Here is a 25,252-nt window from a genome sequence, read left to right as displayed (position 1 = left end):
TCCCCTGACAAGAGTGGAGAAATTGCAAGAGAGTGAGAAAATGGCAGAGTATAAGAGCATAGTGGAAGAAAGATTGGGAAGGTATGAGCTAGAGCAGATGGAAGGGGTGGAAGATGTAAGTAAGATATTCACGGAAGAGATAGGCGCTGTGTGTGAGGTGGTTTGTGGAGTGAGGAGGAGGTGCAAGGGTGTGCAAGGGACAGCATGGTGGAATGATGAGGCGAAACGAGTTGTGGAACAAAAGAAGAAGGCATATAGTGAATGGTTAGCGAGCAGAGGTAGGGGAGAAGATGAGAGAGAGAAGAGAGAGGTATATGTAAGCAGGAGAAGGGAGGTGAGGTGAAGAGACTGGTGAAGGAGAGTAAGAAGAAAGTGGATGAAGAGTTTGGGAGGAATCTGAGTGTGGAACGGAGGGAGAGTAAGAAATTGTTTTGAAAGGAGGTAAAGAAAGTAAGGCAGTGTGAAAGGGGAAATAGTAGGGGAGTGAAAGATATGAATAATAGATTGTTGGTGGAGAAGAGAGAGAAATTGAGGAGATGGAAGGAGCACTTTGAGGATTTGTTGAATGAAGAAAGTGAGAGCAATGTGAGTATAAGTGGTTGGGGAATAGCTGGGAGAAGAAGAGATGAGAGGAGGGAGGAAGAGATCAGTAGGGCAGAAGTAGTGGAAGCAGTGAAAAAGATCAAGTTGGGAAAGGCCCCAGGAATTGATTGAATGTGTGGTGAAATGCTGAGGTATGGGGGTGAGACTGTTGTGGAGTGGATATAGAAGTTGTGTAGATTGGCTTGGGAAGAGGGAAGGGTTCCAGAGGACTGGAAATCAGGTATAATTGTTCCTTTATACAAAGGAAAAGGGGAGAGAGAAGTATGTGGTAACCATAGGGGTATTTGCCTTCTTAGTGTGACTGGTAAAATATATAGTAGAATACTCATTGATAGGGTTAGGCATATGACAGAGGAGCTAGTTGGAGAAGAACAAGAGGGATTTAGGAAGGGAAAAGGTATGTAGATCAGATATTTGTTCTAAGATGTTTAGTGGAGAAGTATCTAGAGAAGGGAAAGAAAGTGTACGCTGCCTTCATGGACTTGGAGAAAGCATAGGACAGAATAGATAGGCAAGGTATGTGGAAGGTATTAAGAATATATGGAGTGGAGGGGAAATTGTTGAGTGCTGTGAAGAGTATGTACAAAGGAGCTAGGGCTACAGTGCGAGTAGATGGTAAGTTGAGTGAGTTCTTTGATCTCAATGTAGGACTGAAACAGGGTTGTGTGATGTCTCCATGGCTGTTTAATATATACATGGATGGGGTTGTAAAGGAGGTGCAAGGTAGGGCAGTGGATGTGAGGGTGGCTCTAATGAATGAGGGTGAGATTTGGAAGATTCTGGTGTTGCTGTTTGCTGATGATACAGTATTGTTGAGTGAAGATGAATGGGAGTTGCAAGGTTTGGTGAATGAATTTGGGACAGTGTGTAGAAGGAGGAAGCTGAAAGTTAATGTAATCAAAAGTAAAGTTATGGTGTTTGAGAGAAATGAGGTCACAGAATGCGCAGTGAGGTTGGATGGTGAGGATATAGAGAATGTGAGTGCATTCAAGTACTTGGGTAGTGTGATGAGTAAGGATGGAACTCTGGGGGATGAAGTACGTGAAAGGGTACAACAGGGAAGGAAGGTTGTTGGTTCACTGAAAGCAGTGATGAGAAATAGGGAGGTGAGTATGGAAGTTAAGAAGTCACTGCATGATAGTATTGTGATCCCTACCCTGACCTATGAAAGCGAGGCGTGGACCTTGCAAGAGGGGAACAAATCAAGACTGAGAGCAGTGGAAATGAGTTATTTGAGAGGAGCATGTGGAGTGACATGGAGGGACAGGTTGACAAATGAAGAAGTGAAGGAACGTTGTGGGGTGGATGTGGATGTGGTTGAGAAGATTAGTAGAAATACACTGAGGTGGTTTGGGCACGTGGAGAGAATGGAGAATGAACGACTGACTAAGAGGGTGTATGTAGGTGAAGTGGAAGGAGGGAGAGGGAGGGTTAGACCAAGGATGAGGTGGAGGGATGGAGTTGAGAGGTATATGAGGGAGGGAGGAGTGAGTTAGGGGGAGGGTAATCAAATGGTGGGTGACAGAGCGACTTGGAGGCGTTTTGTCTGCAGCTACCCTTTGCGGGAGTAGGGCGTCGGGCTATAGATAGATAGATAGATTTATAATTGACAGATGTAAGGAGGAGCCTGAATTGTTTTATAGGTTTTGTCAGTGGCAAATTGAAACACAAGGAAGGAAATAACAAGCTGAAAGTTGGAGGAAAGGTCTACGAACATGTGGTAATGGAAGCTGAAATAATGAACAAAAACATCCAGTTGGTTTTCACTGAGCAAAGTGATTTTGTGGAGGGGGAGGGAGTGACTAGAAATGTAGTGATAAAAGATATAAAAGTAGAAGTGCAGGAAATGTATAAACTACTGGAAACTCAAGATGTTAGTAAGTCCCCAGGGCTTGACGGAATCTGTACTTGGATATTAAAGGAAAGCAGAGAACAACTGGATGATAAGATTCACGGTTTGATTGTGTGTTCTCTGGAAGAAGAGAAAGTGCCTCGGGAATGGAAAAGGGCCAATATGGTACCAATTTAAAAAGGAGGGAATGAGGAAGAACCCCTGAATTATAGACCAGTATCCCTGACCAGCATGGTCGCAAAATTGCGTGATAGAATCTTGACAGACAGGTGGATAAAATATCTGGAGGAGATGGACATTTTGGCAAAAAGTTAGTCTGGATTCAGAAATGGAAGGTCATTTGTCTTAAATCTGTTGAGCTTGTACTCAAAGGTGGTTGACGTACTACAGGAGGGAGATAGTTGGGTGGAGTTTTTGTGTTTAGATCTTGAAAAAGACCTTGACAAGGTACCCTATAAGAGATTAATGTTGAAATTAGAGCACATAAGAGGACTAAAGGGAAATCTCTTGGAGTGGATGAGAGATTTCATGGGAGACTGACAGATGAGGACAGTAATAAAGGACAAGGTACAGCATTCTATATATATATATATATATATATATATATATACTGGGTATATCACTCTCATCTTAAATGTCTACGCTCCTCATGGGGCAACGTAGGATTGGATGATGGATGGATGGATATACTGGGTAAATATATACAGTATATATATATATATATATATATATATATATATATATATATATATATCTGTATATATATATATATATATATATATATATATACACCCCTTGGCCATGGACTTAGGCATGCATCAGCCGTGCCCCAAGATTTTCTGGTAGCAGCAGGTTTACATCCCTAAAAAAAGAAGTTAAACACTTACCCAGACTAATACTTGGTGGTTTTTCCCTTTCTCTTGATCACGTCTTTCAGTCTGTTAGGTACAGAGTCAACAAGGTTCTTCAGAGTCTCACTAGGAATGTTTTTCCAAGCCTTTTCTATGGCCTTCTTTAACTTCGGTAGGGAGCTGGTGTCCTCATCAGTCAATGCCTTCTTCACCACAGACCACAGATTTTCAATGGGGTTGAGGTCTGGACTGTTTCCTGGCTAATCCTCAATAACATTTACACCATACTCTTTAAACCAATCCATTACATAAGCACTAGTATGGCACCTGGCCCCATCTTGCATGAAATACTGTGCATTGCACTCCACAAACGCCTCAGGAAGATTGTTCATCAAAAGATCCCGGTAGGTAAACCTATTCATAGACTCCCCTTTTTCTAGGAAAACAAGATTAGTCACTCCATAATAGCTGAATGAACCCCAAACCATCACATTTTCCGGGTGTTTCACACTCTTCACTATGTAACAAGGGTCATAGCAGTCAGAGTTAGGTGGCCTTCTCACTCGTCTGGCTAGTGTACCAGTCACAGTGAAAGTGCTTTCATCAGACCAAAGAATAAATCTGATATCATCAAGTGTCCACGAGCTATACTTTCGAGCAAAAGCCACACACTTTTTCTTTTGTTTGTTAGTTAACAATGGCTTAACGGCCGCCACACATGAACGAAGGTGGAGGTGTTCCTTCACATACCGAGACACTGTCCTAACAGACACTGTAGAGAGAAGCTGGGGGTTTCTTTCTCTAATTTCACGTGCTGTAAGTGTAGGAGTGACCCTCAACTGCCTCTTGAGAATGTGCAAAGTCTTCTTTGAAAGTCTATGTGTAGGGCCAGGCGGTTTGATTTGAACCGGCACGTTGCTGCCTGTTGTCTCCCGGCACCGACATACCCACCGCTGCACACTTCGCTTATCCAAACCAGTCTCCTCACATATACGTTTCACTGTATAACCAGCCTTATGTAGCATGTGTATACGGGTCAAAGCTCCCCTGGACAAGTTTGGGTTACACCCCATTGCCACCTGAACGAACTGTAGTGGTGGAAAGGATCGCTCACAAAAATGGAAAACTCCAGGGGGCAGGAGACACTTATAACAAACCCCTATCACCGATCAGTCAATACTGAGTGCTTGCCTCTCCCTCCCCTGCACGAGCCTTTTTCATATGTAAGTTGCCAATTAGCATTTTTCTAGGGCGCAGTTTTTTTCCATTGAGAAAGGGGGTATATTTCTGATCTCGCCATGGACGTAGGCGCGTGCCTGAGGCGCGCCTAAGACCATGGCCAGTATTGTATATATATATATATATATATATATACTGTGAATATATACAGTATACAGTGCTCGTCAGAAGTATCGAGCGCCCTGCGTCCCTCCTGCGAAACAAAACTTTCAACATTGAAAAAACATGTAAATAATGCATTATATTTACCTTTAGTGCTTGGTAGGGTATCCTTTGTGCTTCTTCATGGACTTGAGACATCATGGAAGTGAAAGGGCGAGGTTCCTCAGGTGCTGGGGTGGTATTTTTGCCCAGGAGTCACGAATGGCTGCTTCCAGCCTAAACGAATGATGATCGCTTTCCGCGCCGATACTGAAAATGATTTTAGAATTACTTTCAACATATTTTTGGAGCTTATTATTTTTAAATTTTGTCCGAATTAACAGAAATCCGGATTAAAGGGGTCCGGACCAAAGAGGTTCTACTATATATATATACAGTAAAAGTCCCATTATTCGGCATCTATGGGACCAGGATGATGCCGAGATATTGGATTTACCGAGTAATCAAAAACCTACCCACTCAGTACCTTAAATATATTGGTGAACACTGTCATAACCACTTATGGTATTACAACTGTTTGGAGAGAGTATACTGTACAATACTGCAATCAGTACAGTACTGTACCTGAATCTGAAATATATATATTTATAAATTAGTGAACATATACAAGTGTAATGACACAGTAGGCATACAAGTCAGATAACACTTCCTGGATACCTACCAGCTCAGTACATCACTTGTATTGGTGAACTCATCACTACTTATGTTATTACAAATATGTTTGGAGTGAGTGCTGTATACAGTATTTTTTCCAAACAAAAAAAAATAGTCGGAAAATTGCATAAAATAAAGTGAAGGAATATGAATCGGTAAGGTCTTTCTGATGAAAGTTAATCGTACATTTAGCATTGATTCTTTTCTTCGTTTTTTTGTTTACATGTGAAAGGGAGAGTATTGATGGAAACAGTAATGTATTCCATTAACCCCTTAATAACCTCCGGCTTTGAACAACCCATTACAGTAAAAAACTGTGAACAATTATGGGAAAGGAACGAAGGTCACTGGCACGTTTACACGACTCTACGATACGATTCCAAGCAGTCAGAGGGTCGGTTAATCTCAGATGTTTTCGCCCATTTGGTAAATGCACCGTAACTTTGTAACTTCTCCCGTGAATCATAGCATGGGTTTAGGAAACTAAATAACACATTGTTAGGTGTGCCAGATGATTATCTTCACATCTTTAAGAAAATGGAAGAAATTTAATCCCTCTGAGTGCGTAGAGTAAGTTTCTTCCATTCTTCTATCAATTTGTTTTTCTTAAAGACGTGAAGATAATCGTCTGGCTCACCTAGCAATGTTATTTAGCTTTCCAAACCCATGCTATGATTCGCTATGAGTCACGGAAAAACTTATAAAGTTACGGGGCATTTACCAAATGGGCGAAAACATCTGAAATTAACAGACCGCCTGACTGCTTGGAATCTTAGCATAGAGTCGTGTAAACGTACCAGTGATCTTCATTCCCTCCCCATAATTGTTCAATTTTCTTTATAGCTCACACTGACTTGATATCACTGACATCGGTACTGTAAAGGGTTGTTCAGTGCCGGAGGTTATTAAGGGGTTAATGGGATATATTACTGTTTGCATCAGTACTCTCTTTCACATTAAACACAAAAACGAACAAAAGAATGAGCGCTAAATGTACATTTAACTTTCATCAGAGAGACCTTAGCAATTCATATTCCTCCAGTTTATTTTAAAGTATTTTTCTGACTTTAGGTTAGGTTAGGTATGATTAAATTATTAGGTACAGTTAAACTCGGTTAGATTAAGTTTAGTTCAACAGGACAGTCCCTTCCTCCATTATGCTGAGGAATAAAAATACTAGAGCTGTCACAGCCATACAGCTAAAAACAATGGGGAAACTAATTTAACAAGCACCATTATTTATGGGTAATGCATTACAGTATCAGTGGTTCATGGGCTACGCAATTACCAGTAAATGACACTTTCAGGAATGTGTCAAGAATAAACGAATTTCAAGAATTAGCGAGGGGGCTTGGAACGTAACCCTCGCTCTTTTGGAGGGGGTGGTTACTGTACTGTATGATACTATCCAATATTGTAATCAGTATAATACTATACCTGAGTCTGAAAAAATATAGAAATTAGTGAACATACAGAAGTGTAATGAAACATTAGACCTACAAGTCACAGATAACACTTCCTGGACTGCCGAGATGATTCCGGACATCTGCCGAACAATCAAAGATTTTCGTAAATGGGACTATTTCTCAAAACTGCCGAAATATCAGATCTACCGAATAATCAGCTGCCGAATAATGGGACTTTTACTGTATATATATATATCTGTATCTATCTATCTATCTATCTGTCTGTCTGTCTCTCTCTCTCTCTCTCTCTCTCTCTCTCTCTCTCTAATATATATATATATATATATATATATATATACATACAGTATCTATATGATATTCACCAGTAACATCAGCAGCCATGGGATTAGACTGGCAGCTCGACCACTCACTGGAGCTAAGTGACCGAGCAATAGAGAACCTACTGACAGCCCAGTTAGATGACATCCCATATGCTGTTGCCTTGAGGTTTTATGACCAGTCTCAGGCCCTGCTCAAATACCACACGGAACTGGAGGTGAGTCAGTTAGACTTCTTGAACTATGTACAACATTGCAGTGCAGTAGAATAATTATCATACAGCTTCAGTATATTCTAAACTTTAAGGTGATTGAATTTAGAAAACTTGATTTTGAATAGCACATCAAATATTTACCATTTCTTAATTTTCCATTACAAACTTGTGATTTTCGACCAGTTGAGGCTGGAGATTGGGATCCTAAGCACATCTAGGGCCACTCAGTTTTTGTTTGCAGAGTCTGGCTACATAGATCCAAAAAGTTACAGCCATCAGTCAATGCGTAAACACAGGTCGTAGTAAAAGATTATCAGACAAACAGATCATGGTCATTATTTGTGCTAGACTGTTTATATACAGTAAAGCCTAGATGTTCAATGGCTCTTTTTGATGTGATTTAGATTTACATTATACAAGCTAGGTACTGATTCAAGTTACCTTCGTATGGTATTTGTATTTACACTGAAATGTTGCCATTAAAAATTAATTAAGTAAAGCTAAAAATATAACATGAGCTGCATTATCATTGGCATGTATTGCATCAGCCGTTCACATGACCAAGGAAGTGGCCACATGGGTCAAGGATGCAAGCAGTGACTCTCTAGCCCTACCCAAACAATGTGTGAATTGCAGTGTTTTATATCACACATTATATACAGTAACATCAAAAGTGAGTGAAATAAAGACATTTAGTGAAGGGTTGTGAACGTACCGGCTGTGTGCATTCTGTGTATATTTCCAGATAAAAATAAAGACACCTCATTTCCAAGGTAGCCTACATCAACCAGCATAATAGCAGCGTCACATATTTCGCATTGCATTACTTATGGGCGCTATAACCATAAAAATGAGTGTAATAAAGACAAGTGAACAGCTATGCTGGTACCAGTTATTTGCATTCTGTGCATTCATTCTTTTATGAGAGATTGTAATTATGTGCCATCAGACACAAACCAGGATGAATGATCCTCTCCTAGTGGATAATTACTTTCAGGGGGGACTGAATGAAATCATTTAAAAGTGAATTACCAAGCCCATGTTTCACTGAAATTAACTGTGCTTGATGGCAAGAGCCAAAGAAGATAATGCAGAATACAGTAACTAATAATTATGAGAGACAGAGATACGACCACACGAATCGGTGATCAGTCATTGACTAGAGCCATGGCTGGGAGGTGCCTGCACGCTCCAGCTGGTAGACTCGTTCCAACTGTAATATTTTAGATTTATTATTGCAACAACATGAATTCTTGATTATGCTGTTATTAAAAATCCTGTGGCAAGAAATTATTCATTTGGTAATACCAGTACATTGACTGGAAGGTAGTGGAAATGATAAGCTATAATTTTGTTCGGATTGTATTCAGAGGTAGTGGAAATGGTAAGCTATAATTTTGTGCAGATTGTTTTCATGTTCTAAGGATGGAGTAAGGAGAGAAAATTAAACAGAAGGATGCCTTTCTTTTATTTGTGTTGTCACCAGTCACCCTTAGCACCAACTTATTTTTCTTCATAAGAAGTCCATTTAACTTTAGACAAATTTAGCAAGGTTTTACAGTGCAAGATGGTGTCAGGATTTGAGAATCTGCTACAAAGAATTTGTTTGGTAGAATTTAGTGATTTATGGTCCCATTTTTTTTTTTTTTTTTTTTTTTTTTTTTTTAATGCGAGGAAGAAGGAACCAAAGGCCATGAGCCCGCAATAACAGTTCCCTCCAAGAGAAAAACAAAATACAATAGGGAGCCAAATTCAAGATCCGATCATTTCGAGATGCCTGGACACATTGCGTTTGAAAGACTGGAGATCATAGGCAGCAGGAAATACAGACAGAGGGAGACAGTTCCAGAGCTAACCTGTTGCATAAATGAAGGCCTGGGAGTAATGGTTAACTCTTGCATTAGAGAGTTGGACAGAAAAGGGATGAGAGTTTGCTGCTAGACGGGTGCTACGTGCCTGTCGTAGAGGTGGAGGAATGTAAGCAGACAGTTCAGAGAAGCAGTGACCAGTAAAGTAACGATAGAAAAAAGAGATAAAGATGCAACAGTGCGGCGAAGAGACAGAGGTTGAAGGGAGTCAGTAAGAGGAGGAGAGTTAATGAGACGAAAAGCCTTTGACTCCACCCTATTGAGAAGAGCTGTACTGTATGTGGGGAGCCTCCCCACACATGAGAGTTGTACTCCACACAGGGGCGGATAAAACCCCTGTATAGAGTCAACAATTGTGCAGGGGTAAAGAAAGAACAGAGTCGGCTTAGCACACCTAATCTCTTGGAAGCAGATTTTACAAGAGATGTAATATGATCTTTCCAAGATAAGTCCTGAGTAAATGAAACCCGAAGCATGTTCAAGGAAGATGCAGGATTAAGCTGAATATTGTTAAACATTAATGGGTATACCTGTGGAAGATTTTGTCAGATTGATAGGTGTAAAAACTGAGTCTTAGATGCATTAAAAACAACCAGATTATTTTTACCCCAGTCAGAGATATGAGCCAAGTCAGACATTAGGTGTGCCATAGCTTCATCCTTTGTTTGTTGAAGTAACTGCTGAGATGGGCGTTGCGGGAACCAAATGGAAAGGTGAAGGGTGGGGTCATCAGCGTATGAGTGTATGATAGGGTTAGATGTACAGCTTAGAAGGTCATTGATGAATGAAAGGAAGAGAGTTGCTGAAAGGACAGAGCCCTGAGGAACACCACTGTTGATAGATCTAGGAGAAGAACGATGGCCGTCTACAACAGCGGCTATAGAACGACCAGAAAGGAGGCTAGCAATGAAGGCACAGATGGAAGGATAGAAACTGTAAGGGGGCAGTTTGGAAATTAAAGATTTATGCCAGACTCGATCGAAAGCCCTAGAGATGTCAAGTGTAATGGCAAAGCTTTCGCCAAAGTCCTGAAAGGAGGATGACCAAGAGTCTGAAAGGTAGATGAGAAGATCGCCAGTGGAGCGTCCCTGACGGAACCCATATTGACAGTCAGAAAGAAGGTTGTGATAGGAAAGATGCCTTAAAATTTTTCTATTGAGAATTGACTCGAAAACTTTTGAAATACAGGACGTTAAAGCAATTGGACGATAGTTGGAGGGTTGGGAGTGGTCACCCTTCTTTGGGACTGGCTGAATGAGAGCAAACTTCCAGCAAGAAGGAAAGGTACAAGTTGACAGACAAAGGCGAAAGAGTTTGCCTTGGCAGGGTGTAATTATAGAAGCACAGTTCTTGAGAACAACAGGAGGGACTCCATCAGGCCCAAATGCCTTGTTAGTATTGAGGCCAGTGATGGCAGAAAATACATCAGCTGAAGAAATTTTAATGTCAGCCATGAGGAAGTCAGAAGGGGGAAGTGATGGAGGAACAGCACCGGAATCGTCTAAGGTGGAATTGGAGGAGAAAGTCTGTGCGAAGAGATCTGCTTTATCAGTAAAAGAAATAGCTACAGAACCATCAGAGTAGAAAAGAGGAGGGAAAAATGATGAGGTAAAGTTGTTAGAAAAGTTTTTGGCAAGGTGCCAGAAGGAGCGGGAAGAATTCGAGTTGGAGAGTTGAGAGCATTGAGTACGGATGAAATTAGTTTTTAGCAGAGTGAAGAACAGACTTAGCACGATTCCGGGCAGAAATGTAAAGATGATGTGATTCGGGGGTGGGTTGGCTCTGGTAGCTTTTGTAGGCCTTCTCCTTGTTGCGGACAGGGTTAGAACAAGCGTGATTAAACCAAGGCTTTCTTGAGTTAGACAAAGGATACGAGAAAGGAATGTATGCTTCCATGCCCGAGAGAATAACCTCTGTAATGCGCAAGGCACACTCAGATGGCTCCCGGCCATGGAAGCAATAATCATTCCAGGGAAAATCAAAGAAGTACTGCCTGAGGGCCTCCCAATCCGCGGCTCCAAAATGCCATGGACGATATTTCCCTGGAAGGTCCACAGGCCGTACCGGAGTGATAGGACAGGTTAAGGTGATAAGGTTGTTATTGGAGGAGCCCAACGGAGAGAAAAGATTAACAGTGTAAGCAGAAGGATTAGTTGTAAGGAAGAGGTCAAGTATGTTGGAGCTCTCTCCAAGGCGGTCTGGGATACGGGTAGGGTGCTGTACAAGCTGCTGTAGGTCATTAAGGATAGAAAAGATGTAGGCTTGCTCACCAGGTGGATCAGTGAAAGGAGAGGAGAGCCAAAGGTGGTGGTGAACATTGAAATCTCCTAAAATGGAGATTTCAGAGAAAGGAGAAATGGATAGAATGTGTTCCATTGTAGAAGTAAGATAGTTGAAGAATTTTTGATTGTCAGTAGAATTAGGGGATAAGTAAACAGCACAGATATATTTAGTCAGAGAATGACAGGAAAGCCGAAGCCAGAGTGTAGAGAATTCTGAAGAATCGAGTTCAGGAACACAAGATCAAGATAAGTTGTTGCGTATATATACACAACAGTCACCTTTGGCTTTGAAATGAGTATAGAGAAAGTAGGAGGATACAGAAAAGGGTTTGCTGTCAGTTGCCTCAGACAGCTGAGTCTCAGTCAGAAAGAGAAGGCGAGGTTTAGAGGAGGAGAGGTGGCACTCAACAGAGCGAAAGGTAGAGGAAAGGCCACGAATGTTGCAGAAATGAAGAAGAAGAGAGTCAGACAGTGGTTCCAGGCAGCTCAAGTCGTCACCAGGAGAGGGGCGGAAGGTGGGGGCATTTATGGTCTCCCCCCCCCCCCTGGACTTCAAGGCTGAGTGTTGAGATGCCATGATTTTTTTGAATTTTGGAAAAGGAAGTGTAGTGTGTACTGTGCATGTAGTTTGGTGTAGATAGTTAGAGAAATTTGTATTGGAGAGTATGCTGGCCTACTCTCTGTGTAACTGAGACACTGAAAAAGTTCAGCAAAGGAGGATGGTCAGGAACTAGTCCTGAGAGCTGATGAAATGGGAGCTCCAGCACTCCCTGTCATCAGCTTTCCATCCACCTCAGGAGTACTGCCCTGGGCAACTGGTGCTACGGTCTACTCCTCATATAGTGCATGTATTAGGTACAACAGTTCCATTAAGATGAAGGGAATGTCAAGATGTAGTGTGACTGGGCAGAATCTTCAGTTGGTACATTTTTTTTTTCTTTTAAATAAAAAGAGGTTTGTATGATTTCAGCTTACATAGGAAATTGATGCATTCTTCATCCCAGCCAGTGAGCGGTTACTTTATCCCTGTAGTGTTTGTGAGTGATTATTAACTAATTTATGAATCACCTTTCTTAAGGTGGTATGCCTATCCAGTGGAATATTAACTAATTTATGAATCACCTTTCTTAAGGTGGTATGCCTATCCAGTGGAAGGAACATGAAGCAAATATTTGCATAGACAAAAACTCCTTGTCCCCTCCCACATCTCATGGGTCTGCCATCATTATGTTTGTATCTGTAAAAGTCCATATGAGATCTACTGCAGGACCAGACTTTCTTCTTAGAATGAGAAAGATTGCCATAATTATCCCTTCCTCATGGCAGAGATCAGTGAATGGGGAAGGTGTGTCTGCAGGAAGAGTGATGCATGTGAAGGTTGAAATGTTGTAATGGCTGCATTTGTGTGTCAGTATGTGAACATGTATTTCAGTGATCAGTGGAGATATACTAGTCAGGTGCAGCCATACTAGTAAGGCAGGTTCACTATAAGGGATGAGATGAAAAGTGTTCCACTTGTAGTAATTACCTGAACCTCCTTTCTAAACAGCTATGACTAATTCTACCAAGCCATGGCCCCAGTACCCAGCAGAAATAGAATAACAGACCATGGTGGGAGTCAGACCAGCTCCAAAGCAAGGGGTGCTAAGAATCTCTGAAAGAGGAAAGCTAACTATCTTTAGAAACTGAATCTTAGGGCTTACAATGTCCAAACCCTTGCAGTAGACTCAGTCTGAAGTTGTCATTGTCATACCCGGGCAACCTACCAGTCAGCAGTGTGTCCAGTTTCTTATCACACTTTACATGAATCATGTTATTGTATACAGATGTATTATACATGAATATTATTATACATAAACATATTATACACGAATCACACACACATCACATTACTGCATACACAAAATTGGATGCACTGTTGGCAGTTAGGTTGCCTTCAGACTCATGTGCCATGACTATACTGAAGCTAATTAGCTATACTTTGTGAGGAACCGGGAGATGTAATCTGGGATATCATAGATCTTAGTGAGGTCAGAAGACCAGGTGAGGTATTCATAGATTTGTCTGATGATCACATGCGATGTTACAGAGGGAAACAACAAAGGAAGGAACATGGCCGAGGATTTTTGGTTAATAAATACTTAGTGGCAACACTGAAGAATTCTGTAGTATAAATGAGAGAGTACCTGGCCTAAAAATGAATCTGAACAAGAGATGCAGGAAATCCATATCTTTGCATCAACATCAGCTTATGATGATGTAGAAATTGAAAAATTCTATGAAGTTGTACAGGAGGGAACAATCTTGTGAACTTCTAGCCTTTGGTTCATTCTTTCCTGCATTAAAAAAAAAAAAAAATTATGATGGGAGACTTTAATCCAAAGTTTGGTAATAAAAGAATAGGCAAGATTGCATTTTGGGAAGAGTATTTGGAATGCGAGAGGTTTAGAGGTTGGCAAGACAATAGTAGGTCGTACTCCAGTCGGGAATTTTGGAATGAGTATTCAGAATGCAAGAGGTGACATGCTCAGGGGTGTGGAGTGGGAGTCGGAGTCAGGAGTCGAGGAGTCAGGTACTTTTGGCTGGAGTCAGAGTTGGAGTCGGTAAACATATCTCCAACTCCAACTCCTTTATGTAATCAGTTCTCGTGTAAAGTACTTGGGTGCACTGCTAGGCCAGTTGTGCCACGTTGTGGGAAATTCCCACAAATTTGTGGGACAAATTAGCATTTGTAGGAGCTCTTGTGGAAGGACATTTCAAGCAAGCAATTTGTGGGATGTTTTTGTGGGAATATTGATGTAAAGTGAATTTTTTGTGTGGAAATGTTATATTTCGTGATGTTTCGCATGAATTAATATGTAGATCATTGAGATAAATTACTAGACCTGCCTTTGACATTGCCAAGGGTCACCACAGTTTTATTCATTTACAATATTATATACACTAATAATATGGATGAAGTAAACTTGAAAATATGTAAGTAATGCAGTGTGCCTACTACTGTACTGCAGAAGAGGGGGAGGGGAAGGGGGGGGCAGAGTCGGAGTCAGAGTCATAGCCTTAAAATTTCCTGGAGTAGGAGTCGGAATTTTTAAAATTTGACTCCACACCCCTGGACATGCTAGTGGTATGTTGAAAGGAACGGTCTGAGAATGATGGACACGTTCTTTCAAAAGAAACAAAGTTGGAAGTGGAATTGGAAGAGACCACTGACAAATCATCACATGACAGATTACATGCTGGTTCAATGAAAAATGTAACTTCAGTGAACAGAACAGTTGTAGGAAGCAGCCACTTAATTGTGGGAAGCCACCTTGATGTACTGTACTGGATTTTGGATTTACTGAATGCCTTTGAGCCCACAAAACTTTTTTCAGCAATACCAAACAAGGTTCGATAAATAGGGTGCATCAAACGGCCCTTTTCAATGTCTCTGAGCCCCCAAACTTTTTTCTTTTCCCCCCTATGCTGAACTAGGGTCAGTAATGTGGTGTACTACATGGCCTTCACGATCTGTTTGCCATGGGTGGGGTAACTCACAACACAGTTGCCAAGGTTGTGGTTGCTCCCTGCCAGTTGGGCTTGGTTTGAGATCTGCTGATGGGAATATATGACGAGTTGGGTTCTTTGGGGTCTGCTTCTGGTAGGGTTGGGCAGGACGAGAGTCTGTGGACACATTGTGTGACACAAGATCGACCAGTCTTTCCTTGTCTTTCGTTGTGTTCAGACTGTCGTGTTTGCATCTCACGTCTCTCAGCTCTGCCAAGTGTTTTGCATTGTGAAGAATGGCTTCTAGTAAGGAGTCTCCCACCACTTCTTCTGGAAAAACCAAGAGGAGGAATGTTTCCATTGCCTGGAAGCTTGAGGTGAGGCCCACGAGACAGACATGAGCAGGGCTGTACTCTTGTGCAGGTATGACCTGGAGAAGATGACCCTCCACGACATCCTGAAGGAGAAAGATAAAACAAAGGAAGCCATGAAGAAAATGGAAAGTGGGAAGAAAGGGAAGGATGTTTTCAGGGTCAGGAAGCTGCCCTATGAGAAGCTGGACGAAGCTGTGTATAAGTGGTACACACTGGGGAGAGCTGAGAATGTCCCCATTCGTGGTCTGGACAACCAGCATGCAGCACAGAAGTTGTAGCACACTTTGGAATAGAAAATTTCCAGTGTAGTGATGGCAGGCTTTGGAGGTTCAGGAGGCACCATGGCATTGTTAACAGGGCCATAACTGGAGAGGCGCTCAGTGCTGATATTGATGCTGTGGAGCTGTTTGTTCAGCATTTTCAGAAGCTGATGGAAGATAGCCTGCACAAGTTCCAAATTTACAGTTCTGATGAAACTAGGCTCTTCTGGTGTGCTCTTAGCCTCTTCCTCAAAACACCCAGGCTTCCAAAGATGTTAACACACTCCAGGGCATAAAGTAATGAAGTAGAGAGGCTCTCTGTCAGGCCTGTGCCAATGCTAATGGTTCTTATTGCCAACAATCAGTCACAGTAGGCTAGAGCAAACAACAAAGATCACTCAAGGACATCATGGCCAAGCTTCCTGTGGATTACCATGGGAACAAGTCTGCCTGGTTTACCCAGGATATCATTAATCCTCTCATACATGAGGGCTCGGTAAAGAATCCAACCGCTCACACTTTTTTGACGCAGGTTGCATGCAAGTGAAATCTGACTACTCACACTTTTTCGACGCAGGTTGCATCCAACCATATTAGTTGCGGTATTTTTTCACCACAATTTTCGGTTGCGTCATTCAACTTTTTCCCCTGCCCTTATTTATAACTGTATTGTTATGAAATTGCTACATGTTATAAATGAATAGATGATCTAGGAATTAAAAAAAAAAAAATACCATATTTTATCATTCACTCATTTATTCAGTGCTGATTTCTTACAGATATATAAACATTTTGTCAGTGCTTATTGAGAGAAAGTTTTGAGCATTCAGCAAGCATTGACAAAATGTTTATACAGTAATCACTCCAATATCCAGAGTAATAGAGCTATCGGTAGGTTCGGTTATTGGTTTCGTCCGGATATTGGGCCCCAGCTTATGGACTTGTACTTACGGACCCTAACTCAGAGAAACACCTATACAACTCCCTCTGGACATGGATAGCACCTATTTAAGACCCAAATCACACCAATAAGGCACATAAATGACTGAAATAAATGCAAAAGAAACATAAAATGAGGGTTTAGAAGTATGTTCATACATTAATAAACTTTCTGGTACTTATGGACCCTAACCTAGCCTAACTCTGAAAAACACATTCCTACTGCACATGCATGAGGTAAGTATAGTATGGAAAAAAGTACAGTATGAAACATTCTGGTAAGTATAGTATGGAAAAAAGTACAGTATGAAACATTCTGGCTACTTACAGCAAGTCCCTGGCCACCTCGATGAATAACCGCTTCCTCTCAGACTCTGACAGTAAGAACGATTTCCTGAAGCACTTGCAGTACACTCTTCCTGAAGTCTAGCACTGAACTTAGTCAATAACACACAGAAGTCCGTTCTCTTCACAGTGTTCACTTTAGTCCAAGTAATGTTCCAGTTTAATTTAGTGTTGCACATTAACTTTTCCCAAGTTTTTTTTATTTTCCAAAGCCAAAACAAAGAAGGTTAGTTACGTTAAATTTTGTTTCCACTGAGTCTTTTCTCTCATTTCGAAAACCTTAACACAACACACCATTTTTTTCACTGCACAACACTCAAAATTCCCGTGTGGTCTACTGCAGAAGTTCTTGCTGTTTATTCACTGTCAGAGTCCGAGAGTATCACTGGCAGGCGACCAAGGGGTGCATCGCTGGGTCATGGTGATGGCGTACCGACTGCAGAAGACTCTGACGAAAGCCACAAACTCACGTCGACCGGTGACTCCACTGTAGCTGATGTGCTGGGCTGTGGCTCAGAGCATGAGGGCCTGTCTTGGGGAGGCAACGGAGTGGAGCCAGGGCTTGGCACAGCGGGGGTCACGGGCCTGAAAAAACTGTCAATCGTTGACTGACGCAAGGACCGACGATTCTGGCGATTGATGATGCGCTGCCTGAAAGCACGCACTTCCTCCACGAGTCTCAAGGGCCCCATCTCCCTGTCGCAGTCCGGGTGTTCCAGGTAGTCTAGGACGAACTCTAGATGTTCCCAGAGTGCGCTCAGCTTGGGGATGGCTGGAGTAGTGTCCTGCTGAGAGGAGTCCGCATCATCGTTGCCTTCGTCGTCGGAATCTTCAAGTTCGGGACTGACACCAGCAACCGAAGACGCGATCTCGATATCAGACAACGTCTGATACCCAGGATCGCCCTCGTCGTCGTCCAACCACTCACGTACATCGTCCACATCAACAACGTCGCCGTGTGTACGTAGCCGTGCATGGAAGTCATCCACGTCAAAGCCCAGAAAATCATACTCCACATCTGTTCCGAGAAGCAGACGAGACCAACCATTTTCAAGAGTTTTCACAGGGACTTCCTTCCATGCACTAGCCCAGTTGTACAGCACAGACTTGATGTTGTAGCGGCGAAGGTTTTCCAAAGTCCGCTTGCCTCGAGTGTCACGTCCTTCCCTGCGCTCGTCCTCGTCCTCGAGATCAGCCATCACCTCGTCCAGGAACTTCCGACGGTACAGGCGCTTTGTTGCCACGATCACTCCTTGGTCCATGGGTTGAATGAGAGCAGTCGTATTAGGTGGCAGAAACATGCACCTAATACGGCCATTCTCAGCAACCAAGTCCTTGTCGCACGGGTGGGCAGGTGCATTGTCGAACAGAAGGAGAACCTTTACCTGGTCGCGAGGGATTCCCAGTGTCTTCGTCTGGTACTGGATGACCTCCTTGACGAAGTGACGGTGAAACCAGTCTTTGAAAATCACAGCTGTGAACCATGCTTTCAAAGAATGGTACCATATGACAGGAAGGACATCCATCACCCCACGAAGGCACCGAGGCTGCTTTGCACGGCCAACAACAATGGGCTTAAGCCGGTGCATGCCGTTAGCACTGGCACAACACAAAGCAGATATCCGTTCCTTAGAAAGCTTGTGGCCAGGTACACGCTTCTCCGTCTCCTCGGCTAGAGTGTTCGTTGGCAGCGAGTGATAGAATAGTTATAGACTTGACCGAGAGTGAGGCCCTCCCTGTCGATCAAGCCTTTCACCTTGTGCCGAAACTCGTCAGCTCCATCCTCGTTAGCGTCCAATGCTTCGCCATGTGCTTTACGGTTAGTAAGGCCATGTCGCAACTTGAACGCGAAGAGCCAACCCTCGGATGCCTTGAAGTCTAGGGCGTCGTGAAGCCTTGCAAACTTCTCAGCAGCAGCCTTCAGCTCCGTTCCACGTACCATCACACCAGCTGCACGTTGCTGTCGGTACCAAATCAACGTGGATCGGTCGATTTCTGCAAACTTGGGGGTAAACATAACCTTCCTTTCCACGTTGCGTTTGCTTCTCGACGAGAAGTCAGCCGTGTACTGCATGAGTTTGTCTCGGGAACGTTTGATATCGAACAAAGTAGACCGGGCCAGGTTATACTCGCAGAGAATGCGGGAAGAAGACCAACCCGCATCAACTTTCTCCAATATCTCCCTCTTCTTTTCCAGAGTCAACACCACTCTCTTCCTTTTCTCAGGTGGCAGGGCCATCATCACACACACTAAGAGGAGGGCCGAGAGCAGCAGGAGGCCTTGCAGCAAGTACGGCACCACCACAAAAGCGAGCACGTGGGCAGCCATTGCGAAGAGTGTAGGTCCAGTCGCGGTGAGAGACAGGCGGGAAGTGGGGAGGATGCAGCGGCGCTCTGTCGGACGTCGGAGGAATGACGAACCAAAACAGTGCTCTCCCGCGGCGCGCGCGGCAAGTTCAAATTACGGACGGCAAAAAATAGATTTATTTATTTTTTTTTTTTATTTTTTTATTTTTTTTTTTATTTTTTTTTGGATCCCAGGACGATAAGGTCCGGGTAGTGGGGATGTTCGGTTATTGGGCGTCCGGATATTAGAGTGATTACTGTATATCTCTAAAAAAATCAGCGTTGAATAAACGAGTGAATGAAAAAATGTGGTAATTTCTTTTTTCATTTCATTAGGAATATCATTTATTCATTTATAACACGTAGTAATTTGATAACAGTACCGTTACAAATAAGGCAGGGGAATGAGATGATTGGAAACATTTTACAATTTTGAGCCGTCCGCTACCAGAGCGGCCATGTGTGGTCAAAGACTGTAAGATATTTCTGTTACATACACCAGAAAAAATCATCCTAATAGAGGTAGAAGTGTTATATTTTTAAGAAAATCATTGCAAATAAATGCTCTACAACTTTCTCTCAGTGAGCATTGACAAAATGTTTATATGCAGTGGGCTCGCACAACACACAAGAGGATGGGCGGTCCACGACCTCGCGCACTGTGATTTTGTGTACTGTTCTTTCTTTCCTTCATTCTTTCCACGTCCTTCAGCCTGTGGGTGACTCTACACTGAGTGACAAGCCAAATGGTTTCCTGTGCACCAGGAAACCATTTACTACACTGGGTGGTAACCATATAACCAAATTTTGGCGCCTGGTGGTTTAGTGAGTAATTATTGCGCTCCAATCGGATTGAGCCGGTGAAGGTTTATATCCAAGGGGTGGTTGAGGTTGATTGCTCATGTAATGCCACTCAGGGAGGAGTGAGGCTGGTCACTCTCATCTTAAATGTCGGGACCAACTGCCTAGCCCTGGGCTCCTACGCTCCTCATGGGGCAATGTAGGATTGGATGATGGATGGATGAATTCAGAATCTTTTGGGAAAAATAACATAGGGGCTGGACCTCCTCAAACCTTGATATTTTTTTTAACCATAGAGACATAATAAAAGGAAAATTTTTAAGACACATACAGTACTGCAGATATAGCTAAAATAACAAAAATATGGTCAGTCACCTCAAAATCAGTAGACAACATGCCTGATGGAATTAAATAGCAAGGCTTCCGAGGCTCAGCAGCACACTTATAGTGCCCCCATCGCACCGGCTGCTGTACCGCCCACCGCACCGGCTGCTGTACCACCCACCGCACCAACACTTTCCTTCTCATAACTAGACTCCTTTTGAGCACCATCCCCACGAGCCTCTAACTTAGTCGCTTCAGCCAAAAACCCCTCGAAGTCCAATATTGACACAACCGACATTGCATCCTCTTCTTCCTTTACAGGAACTGGATCAGATGATGTAGCTGGTTTCTCACTTTCACTTTCTGGAGGCTGCCCTGTGTAACTTGTTATGAGCATCTGATTCCTCCTGTTAATTCCTTGCCTGTGCCTGTCTGTGAAGGAGCAGAAGGCTTTGTCGATATTAACGAGAACCTCCTCCATTCTTTGCTGGCAAATTTCCTGTTCCTTCAGTTCTTCTTTGAGCTTATCCACTGCTGCAAGGATCTTGCTTATCCTTGACATAGACAGTTCTGTGCCACCCTCCATCACACTAGGCTCCTCTACTTGACTCTGCCTGGCCTCGGGCTCAGCGTCAGCCTCGTCTACCTGATGCAGCGCTTCCTGGAGAGGCTGTTCCTCGGTAGTAGTGTGCGCCTCTCGTATGTCCGCCAATGTTACGTCCTCGAAACCAGGTACAGCTTATGCTGCTGTCAGTGTCACTGCGTGATGTCACAACTGACATCACGATGGGTGCAACGTGTGAGGGGGGGGGGGGAATCGCTTAGTCTGGGAAAATAGCGCTTTTGGGCCACTCCTTGCCTCTGCTTTGCGTGTTGTGGGCTAAACTCCGCATTCAAAGTTTTATGGCTATGATTTTGGTCACTCGTGTATTATACGATTCGTGCAGTGTGATCACGGGTACTGTAAAAGCCCACTGCATGTGTAAGAAATCAGTGTTGAATAAATGACTGAACGATAAAATATGGTTTTTCTTTGTTTCATTCATTAGGAAGATCATTTATTCATTTATAACTTATAGCAATTTCATAACAATACAATTATAAATAAGAGCAGAGGAGAAAGTTGAATGGAAACATTTTCCAATGTCTCGCACATCACTGAGTGAGGGGTAGGAGGCGTGTAAGATTAGGGCCAGCCTGTGGGGGTCATGCAGAACTCGGAAGCGGTTGGATGCAGGTTGCATTGAAAGAGTTCGAGGGGGCTAATGAATGGTTTCTCCACAGCTATCGCCCTTATGTTAGGCAGCACTGAAAAAAGTATGGCATCAGTCTTGATGAAGGCAGTGCTCCTGCATGACAACACCCAGCCCTTCCTTCCACCACCAAACTGTGCAGCAAAGATGGATGAATCAGGGCCTTGTTCCTGCCACCCAACACCACTACCATGCTCCAACCCATGGACTAGTTGGTCTTGGAGAGTGCCAGAGGCACTACAGAATCCTGTATCTTCAACAATGTGTTGTTGTAACTGAGGACTTGGAGGACTATGAGGGACACCAGAGGCAAGAAGATACTGCAGAATTTCAATGACTGCACCACTAAAGACACCATCTTCAACCAGGCAGAAGCTTGGAAGAAAGTGCCATTTGCCACGCTGGTTAATGGGTGGTGCAGACTTCTCAAATCCCCGAAGACTCGAGCACCACAACATGATTTTGAGGGGTTTGAGCCACTGTGGATGGCAGAATTGTTGGCAGCTGCAGGGCAGGGGAACCTTTCTGAGGAGAAACTGCAAGAGTGGCTGGATGAGGATGCAGGTTTGCCTGGCTACTATTACCAGATGGAGGAAGAGTTCGTGACAGATCAATGGGAAGGCAGGACACCAACAAAGGATGAAGAAGAAGAAGAAGAGGAGGAGGAGGAGGACCTGAATCATCTTTGGCTGCAGGTATTGATGCTGCAGGCACAATCCTGATCATCATAGACAGAGTTAGAGAACCTCTTGTGTAACATTGCGTGATCATGCAGCTCATCAGGCTGGAGTTAATGCAGCAGCAACAGCCAAGGAAGATCCAGGCCAAGATCTCCCAGTTTTTCAAGGCTGTGTCCTCTCCTGCTGCCAAGAGGATCCACACAGAGTCAGAAACCTCCACTGTGTCTGTGGCATCAGCCTCCTTAGCCAGCCTCACATTGCCTCAGGATCCAGCACTACAACCTCCAGGACCCCAACCCGCAGCACCTCAGGACTCTCTATACTAGATGTTACATCAGAGCCACCGGAAGACATCTTTGCCGAGTGATGATAGGTAAGAATTCACTCTGGTGTACAGCCCACAAGATGAGTGACAGTGTATGCAGTGAACAGCCATCTGTACGCATATAATGTACATGTGTTTCCTACCCATGTTACTCCAACTTGGCCTGAAATTTCCCTCTCCCCACAAAGATTGCTGAGTTATAGTAACAGGTTTTAGTATAACTGTACTAGTCATATAGAAGCGCTATGACAAAGATGCAAAATAAGCTGCAAAAGGGTGAATTAACCCTTATAAGACGGACATCGTAATGTTTTGACATATGCTCAGGACGGGCATAATCGACGGGTGCAATATGGTGGGGGATTTGTGGGGGGGATGTGTGGAGGGGTGTAGGGGTTGTGGGGTGGTGCTGGGATGGGGACTGGGTGCTTGGGGGAGGTGGGCAGTGGGGGTAGGGGGTTAGGGTGGGGGTGGGGGTTATAGGTGGTAGTGGTATAGGGGGGGTATGGGTGGGGTGGCAGTGGGGGTTTGAGGGGTGGGGTTGTTTGGGGGGTTTGGGGGGTGGGGGGTTGTGGGAGTTGGGGGAAGGTGGTAGGGGGTGGGGGGTTGTGGGAGTTGGGGGAGGGTGGTAGGGGGTGGGGGGTTGTGGGAGTTGGGGGAGGGTGGTAGGGGGTGGAAGTTGGGGGAGGGTGGTAGGGGGTGGGGGATAGGGGGTTGTGGGTGGTGTGGGGATGGTGAGGGGAGTGGGGGGGTGGGGAAGCGGTTGGTGGATTGGGGATTGTGGGGGGTGTGGGGGATGAGGGTGGAGGTAGGGAGGGGAGGGGTGGTGGGAGGATGGGGGTTAGGGGTGGTAGGGGGCTGTGAAAGGTATTGGGGAAGATGGTGGGGGGAGTTGGGGGCAGTGGGGGTTTGGGGGTGGGGTGGTGGGGGAAGAGCAGGGGGTCGGGGTGGGGGGTGAGGGTGGGGGTGGGTGGGGGTGTGGGGGTGGCAGTTGGGGGGTGGGGTGGGTTGGCTGGGTTTGGGGGGGTGGGGTGGGCGTGACCGCATATGTGGACACCCGTCTTTTTGGCCCTAGTACCCTTGGACAGCATTTGCAGACTCGCATCTTTTATGGGTTAATGGGCCATGTTAGTGTAAAATGAATATAGTTTTCATTTACATTACTTGATTTATGATAGTGAGATCATTTATTATTGATCATGTGTTTGAATTCCCTTCCGGGGGAGTGACCCTTGGATTTATTGAACTTTCAGGTTTATCGAACCAGGCTTCCTATCAATTAAGGTATTGAAGTTCGATATAGCAAGGGTCTGCTGTAGCACTAGATCTTGGAGGAGAAAGAGAGAAGCTGATCTGAAGGAAACTGCTAAACCTTGTTGCAGTGAGGGAGAAAACAGCAGAATGTAGCTTGTTAATTGAAAATAAATACAGTACTTCCAGTTGATGGATGATGTAATTACCGACACAACAAATGCATAAAATCTTTATAAGAATAGTAAATGAATCAGTTCTAGAACCAGAGGCAGGAAACCACAAGACAACAGCATCAGGCTTTCAGAGAGTACAAAGAAACTTCTAAAGAGGAGGAGGAATATGATTGTTAGAACAAGAAGAGATCACATTGAAACAGCTGAACTACTGAAGACTACAGTATAAGCAAAGAAGAAAAAAGAAGATATATGAAAGTTTAACATAAACAAAATTGAAGAAACTTTAAGGAATGGAGGAATCCTAAAGGCAGCCAAGTAGAGGCTTGGTGTAGGAAGAAACCAAATGGTTTCACTCACGAAATGAAGTGGTCAATATAGCAGAACAAGAGCAGCAGCACCATGGTCAAAGAGTCATTTAAGGATTGAAAAATAGTGGACACAGCCACCCCCAACATTATATTAGATGACATAAAGAACAGTTAGAGAGGATTGAAGAGGGGTAAAGCAGCAGGTGATGATGGTATCACTGTTGATCTTATTAAGGATGCAGGTGACTTTGCATTAAATGAACTAGCAAAGCTATTTACAAAATGTTTAGAAATCAGAGCTGTACCGAGATCTTGGAAAAATGCATCTGTTACTCTGCTTCACAAAAAAGGTGACATGAGAGACCTACAGAAATACCATCCAATTAGAATTCTACCTGTTGTGTACAGATTTTTGATAAATGTCATAACAAAATTAATTAGTCCTACCTTAGGTGCAAACCAGCCAAGAGAACAGGCAGGATTTCAAATTGGTTTCATGACAACAGACCTTATTCAGATTATTAAACAAGTGTTTGAGAAAACTTCAGAATATAAGAAACCTTTGTGGATGGCATTTATCGATTATGAGAAAGCACTTGATTCAGTTGAAACAACTGCAGTGGTGAGAGGACAAGGTGTAGGAGAAACTATGTTAAAGTACTAGAAGATATTTACAGAGAAAGACAGCCACCATAAAACTCCATTAATTTAGCCAGAAATGTCAGTAAAGAAAGGTGTTTGACAAGGAGACACATTCTCAACCTAATTATTCACTGTGTGCCTAGAGGACATTTTCAGAAATTTAGGTATGGGTGACAAGGGAATTAACATTAATGGTGAGCAATTGAACAATCTTAGATTTGCAAATGACATAGTACTCTTCAGTGAAGCAGGGGAAGGACTACAAG

The 25,252-nt window shown here is 43.5% G+C and overlaps 1 protein-coding gene across 1 annotated transcript in view; it reads left to right on the top strand.

Annotated features, from left to right (window-relative positions):
* LOC145393722 (uncharacterized) overlaps positions 1-25,252 on the top strand; it is an 848,279-nt gene that overhangs the window by 288,087 nt on the left and 534,940 nt on the right. The window contains exons 33-38 of the mRNA XM_080267765.1: positions 7,166-7,323; positions 7,504-7,606; positions 15,591-15,822; positions 20,943-21,080; positions 21,882-22,296; positions 22,377-22,504. Coding sequence (XP_080123891.1) covers positions 7,166-7,323; positions 7,504-7,606; positions 15,591-15,822; positions 20,943-21,080; positions 21,882-22,296; positions 22,377-22,504 — 1,174 coding nt within the window. The remainder of the gene's footprint in view (positions 1-7,165; positions 7,324-7,503; positions 7,607-15,590; positions 15,823-20,942; positions 21,081-21,881; positions 22,297-22,376; positions 22,505-25,252) is intronic.

This window comes from Coenobita brevimanus, chromosome 25, assembly GCF_032717465.1.
Source record: "Coenobita brevimanus isolate Jiangsu-jjx chromosome 25, ASM3271746v2, whole genome shotgun sequence".
Lineage (NCBI taxonomy): Eukaryota > Metazoa > Arthropoda > Malacostraca > Decapoda > Coenobitidae > Coenobita > Coenobita brevimanus.
Note: the sequence above shows the minus strand (reverse complement) of the source record. Positions and strands in the feature narration are given on the sequence as shown.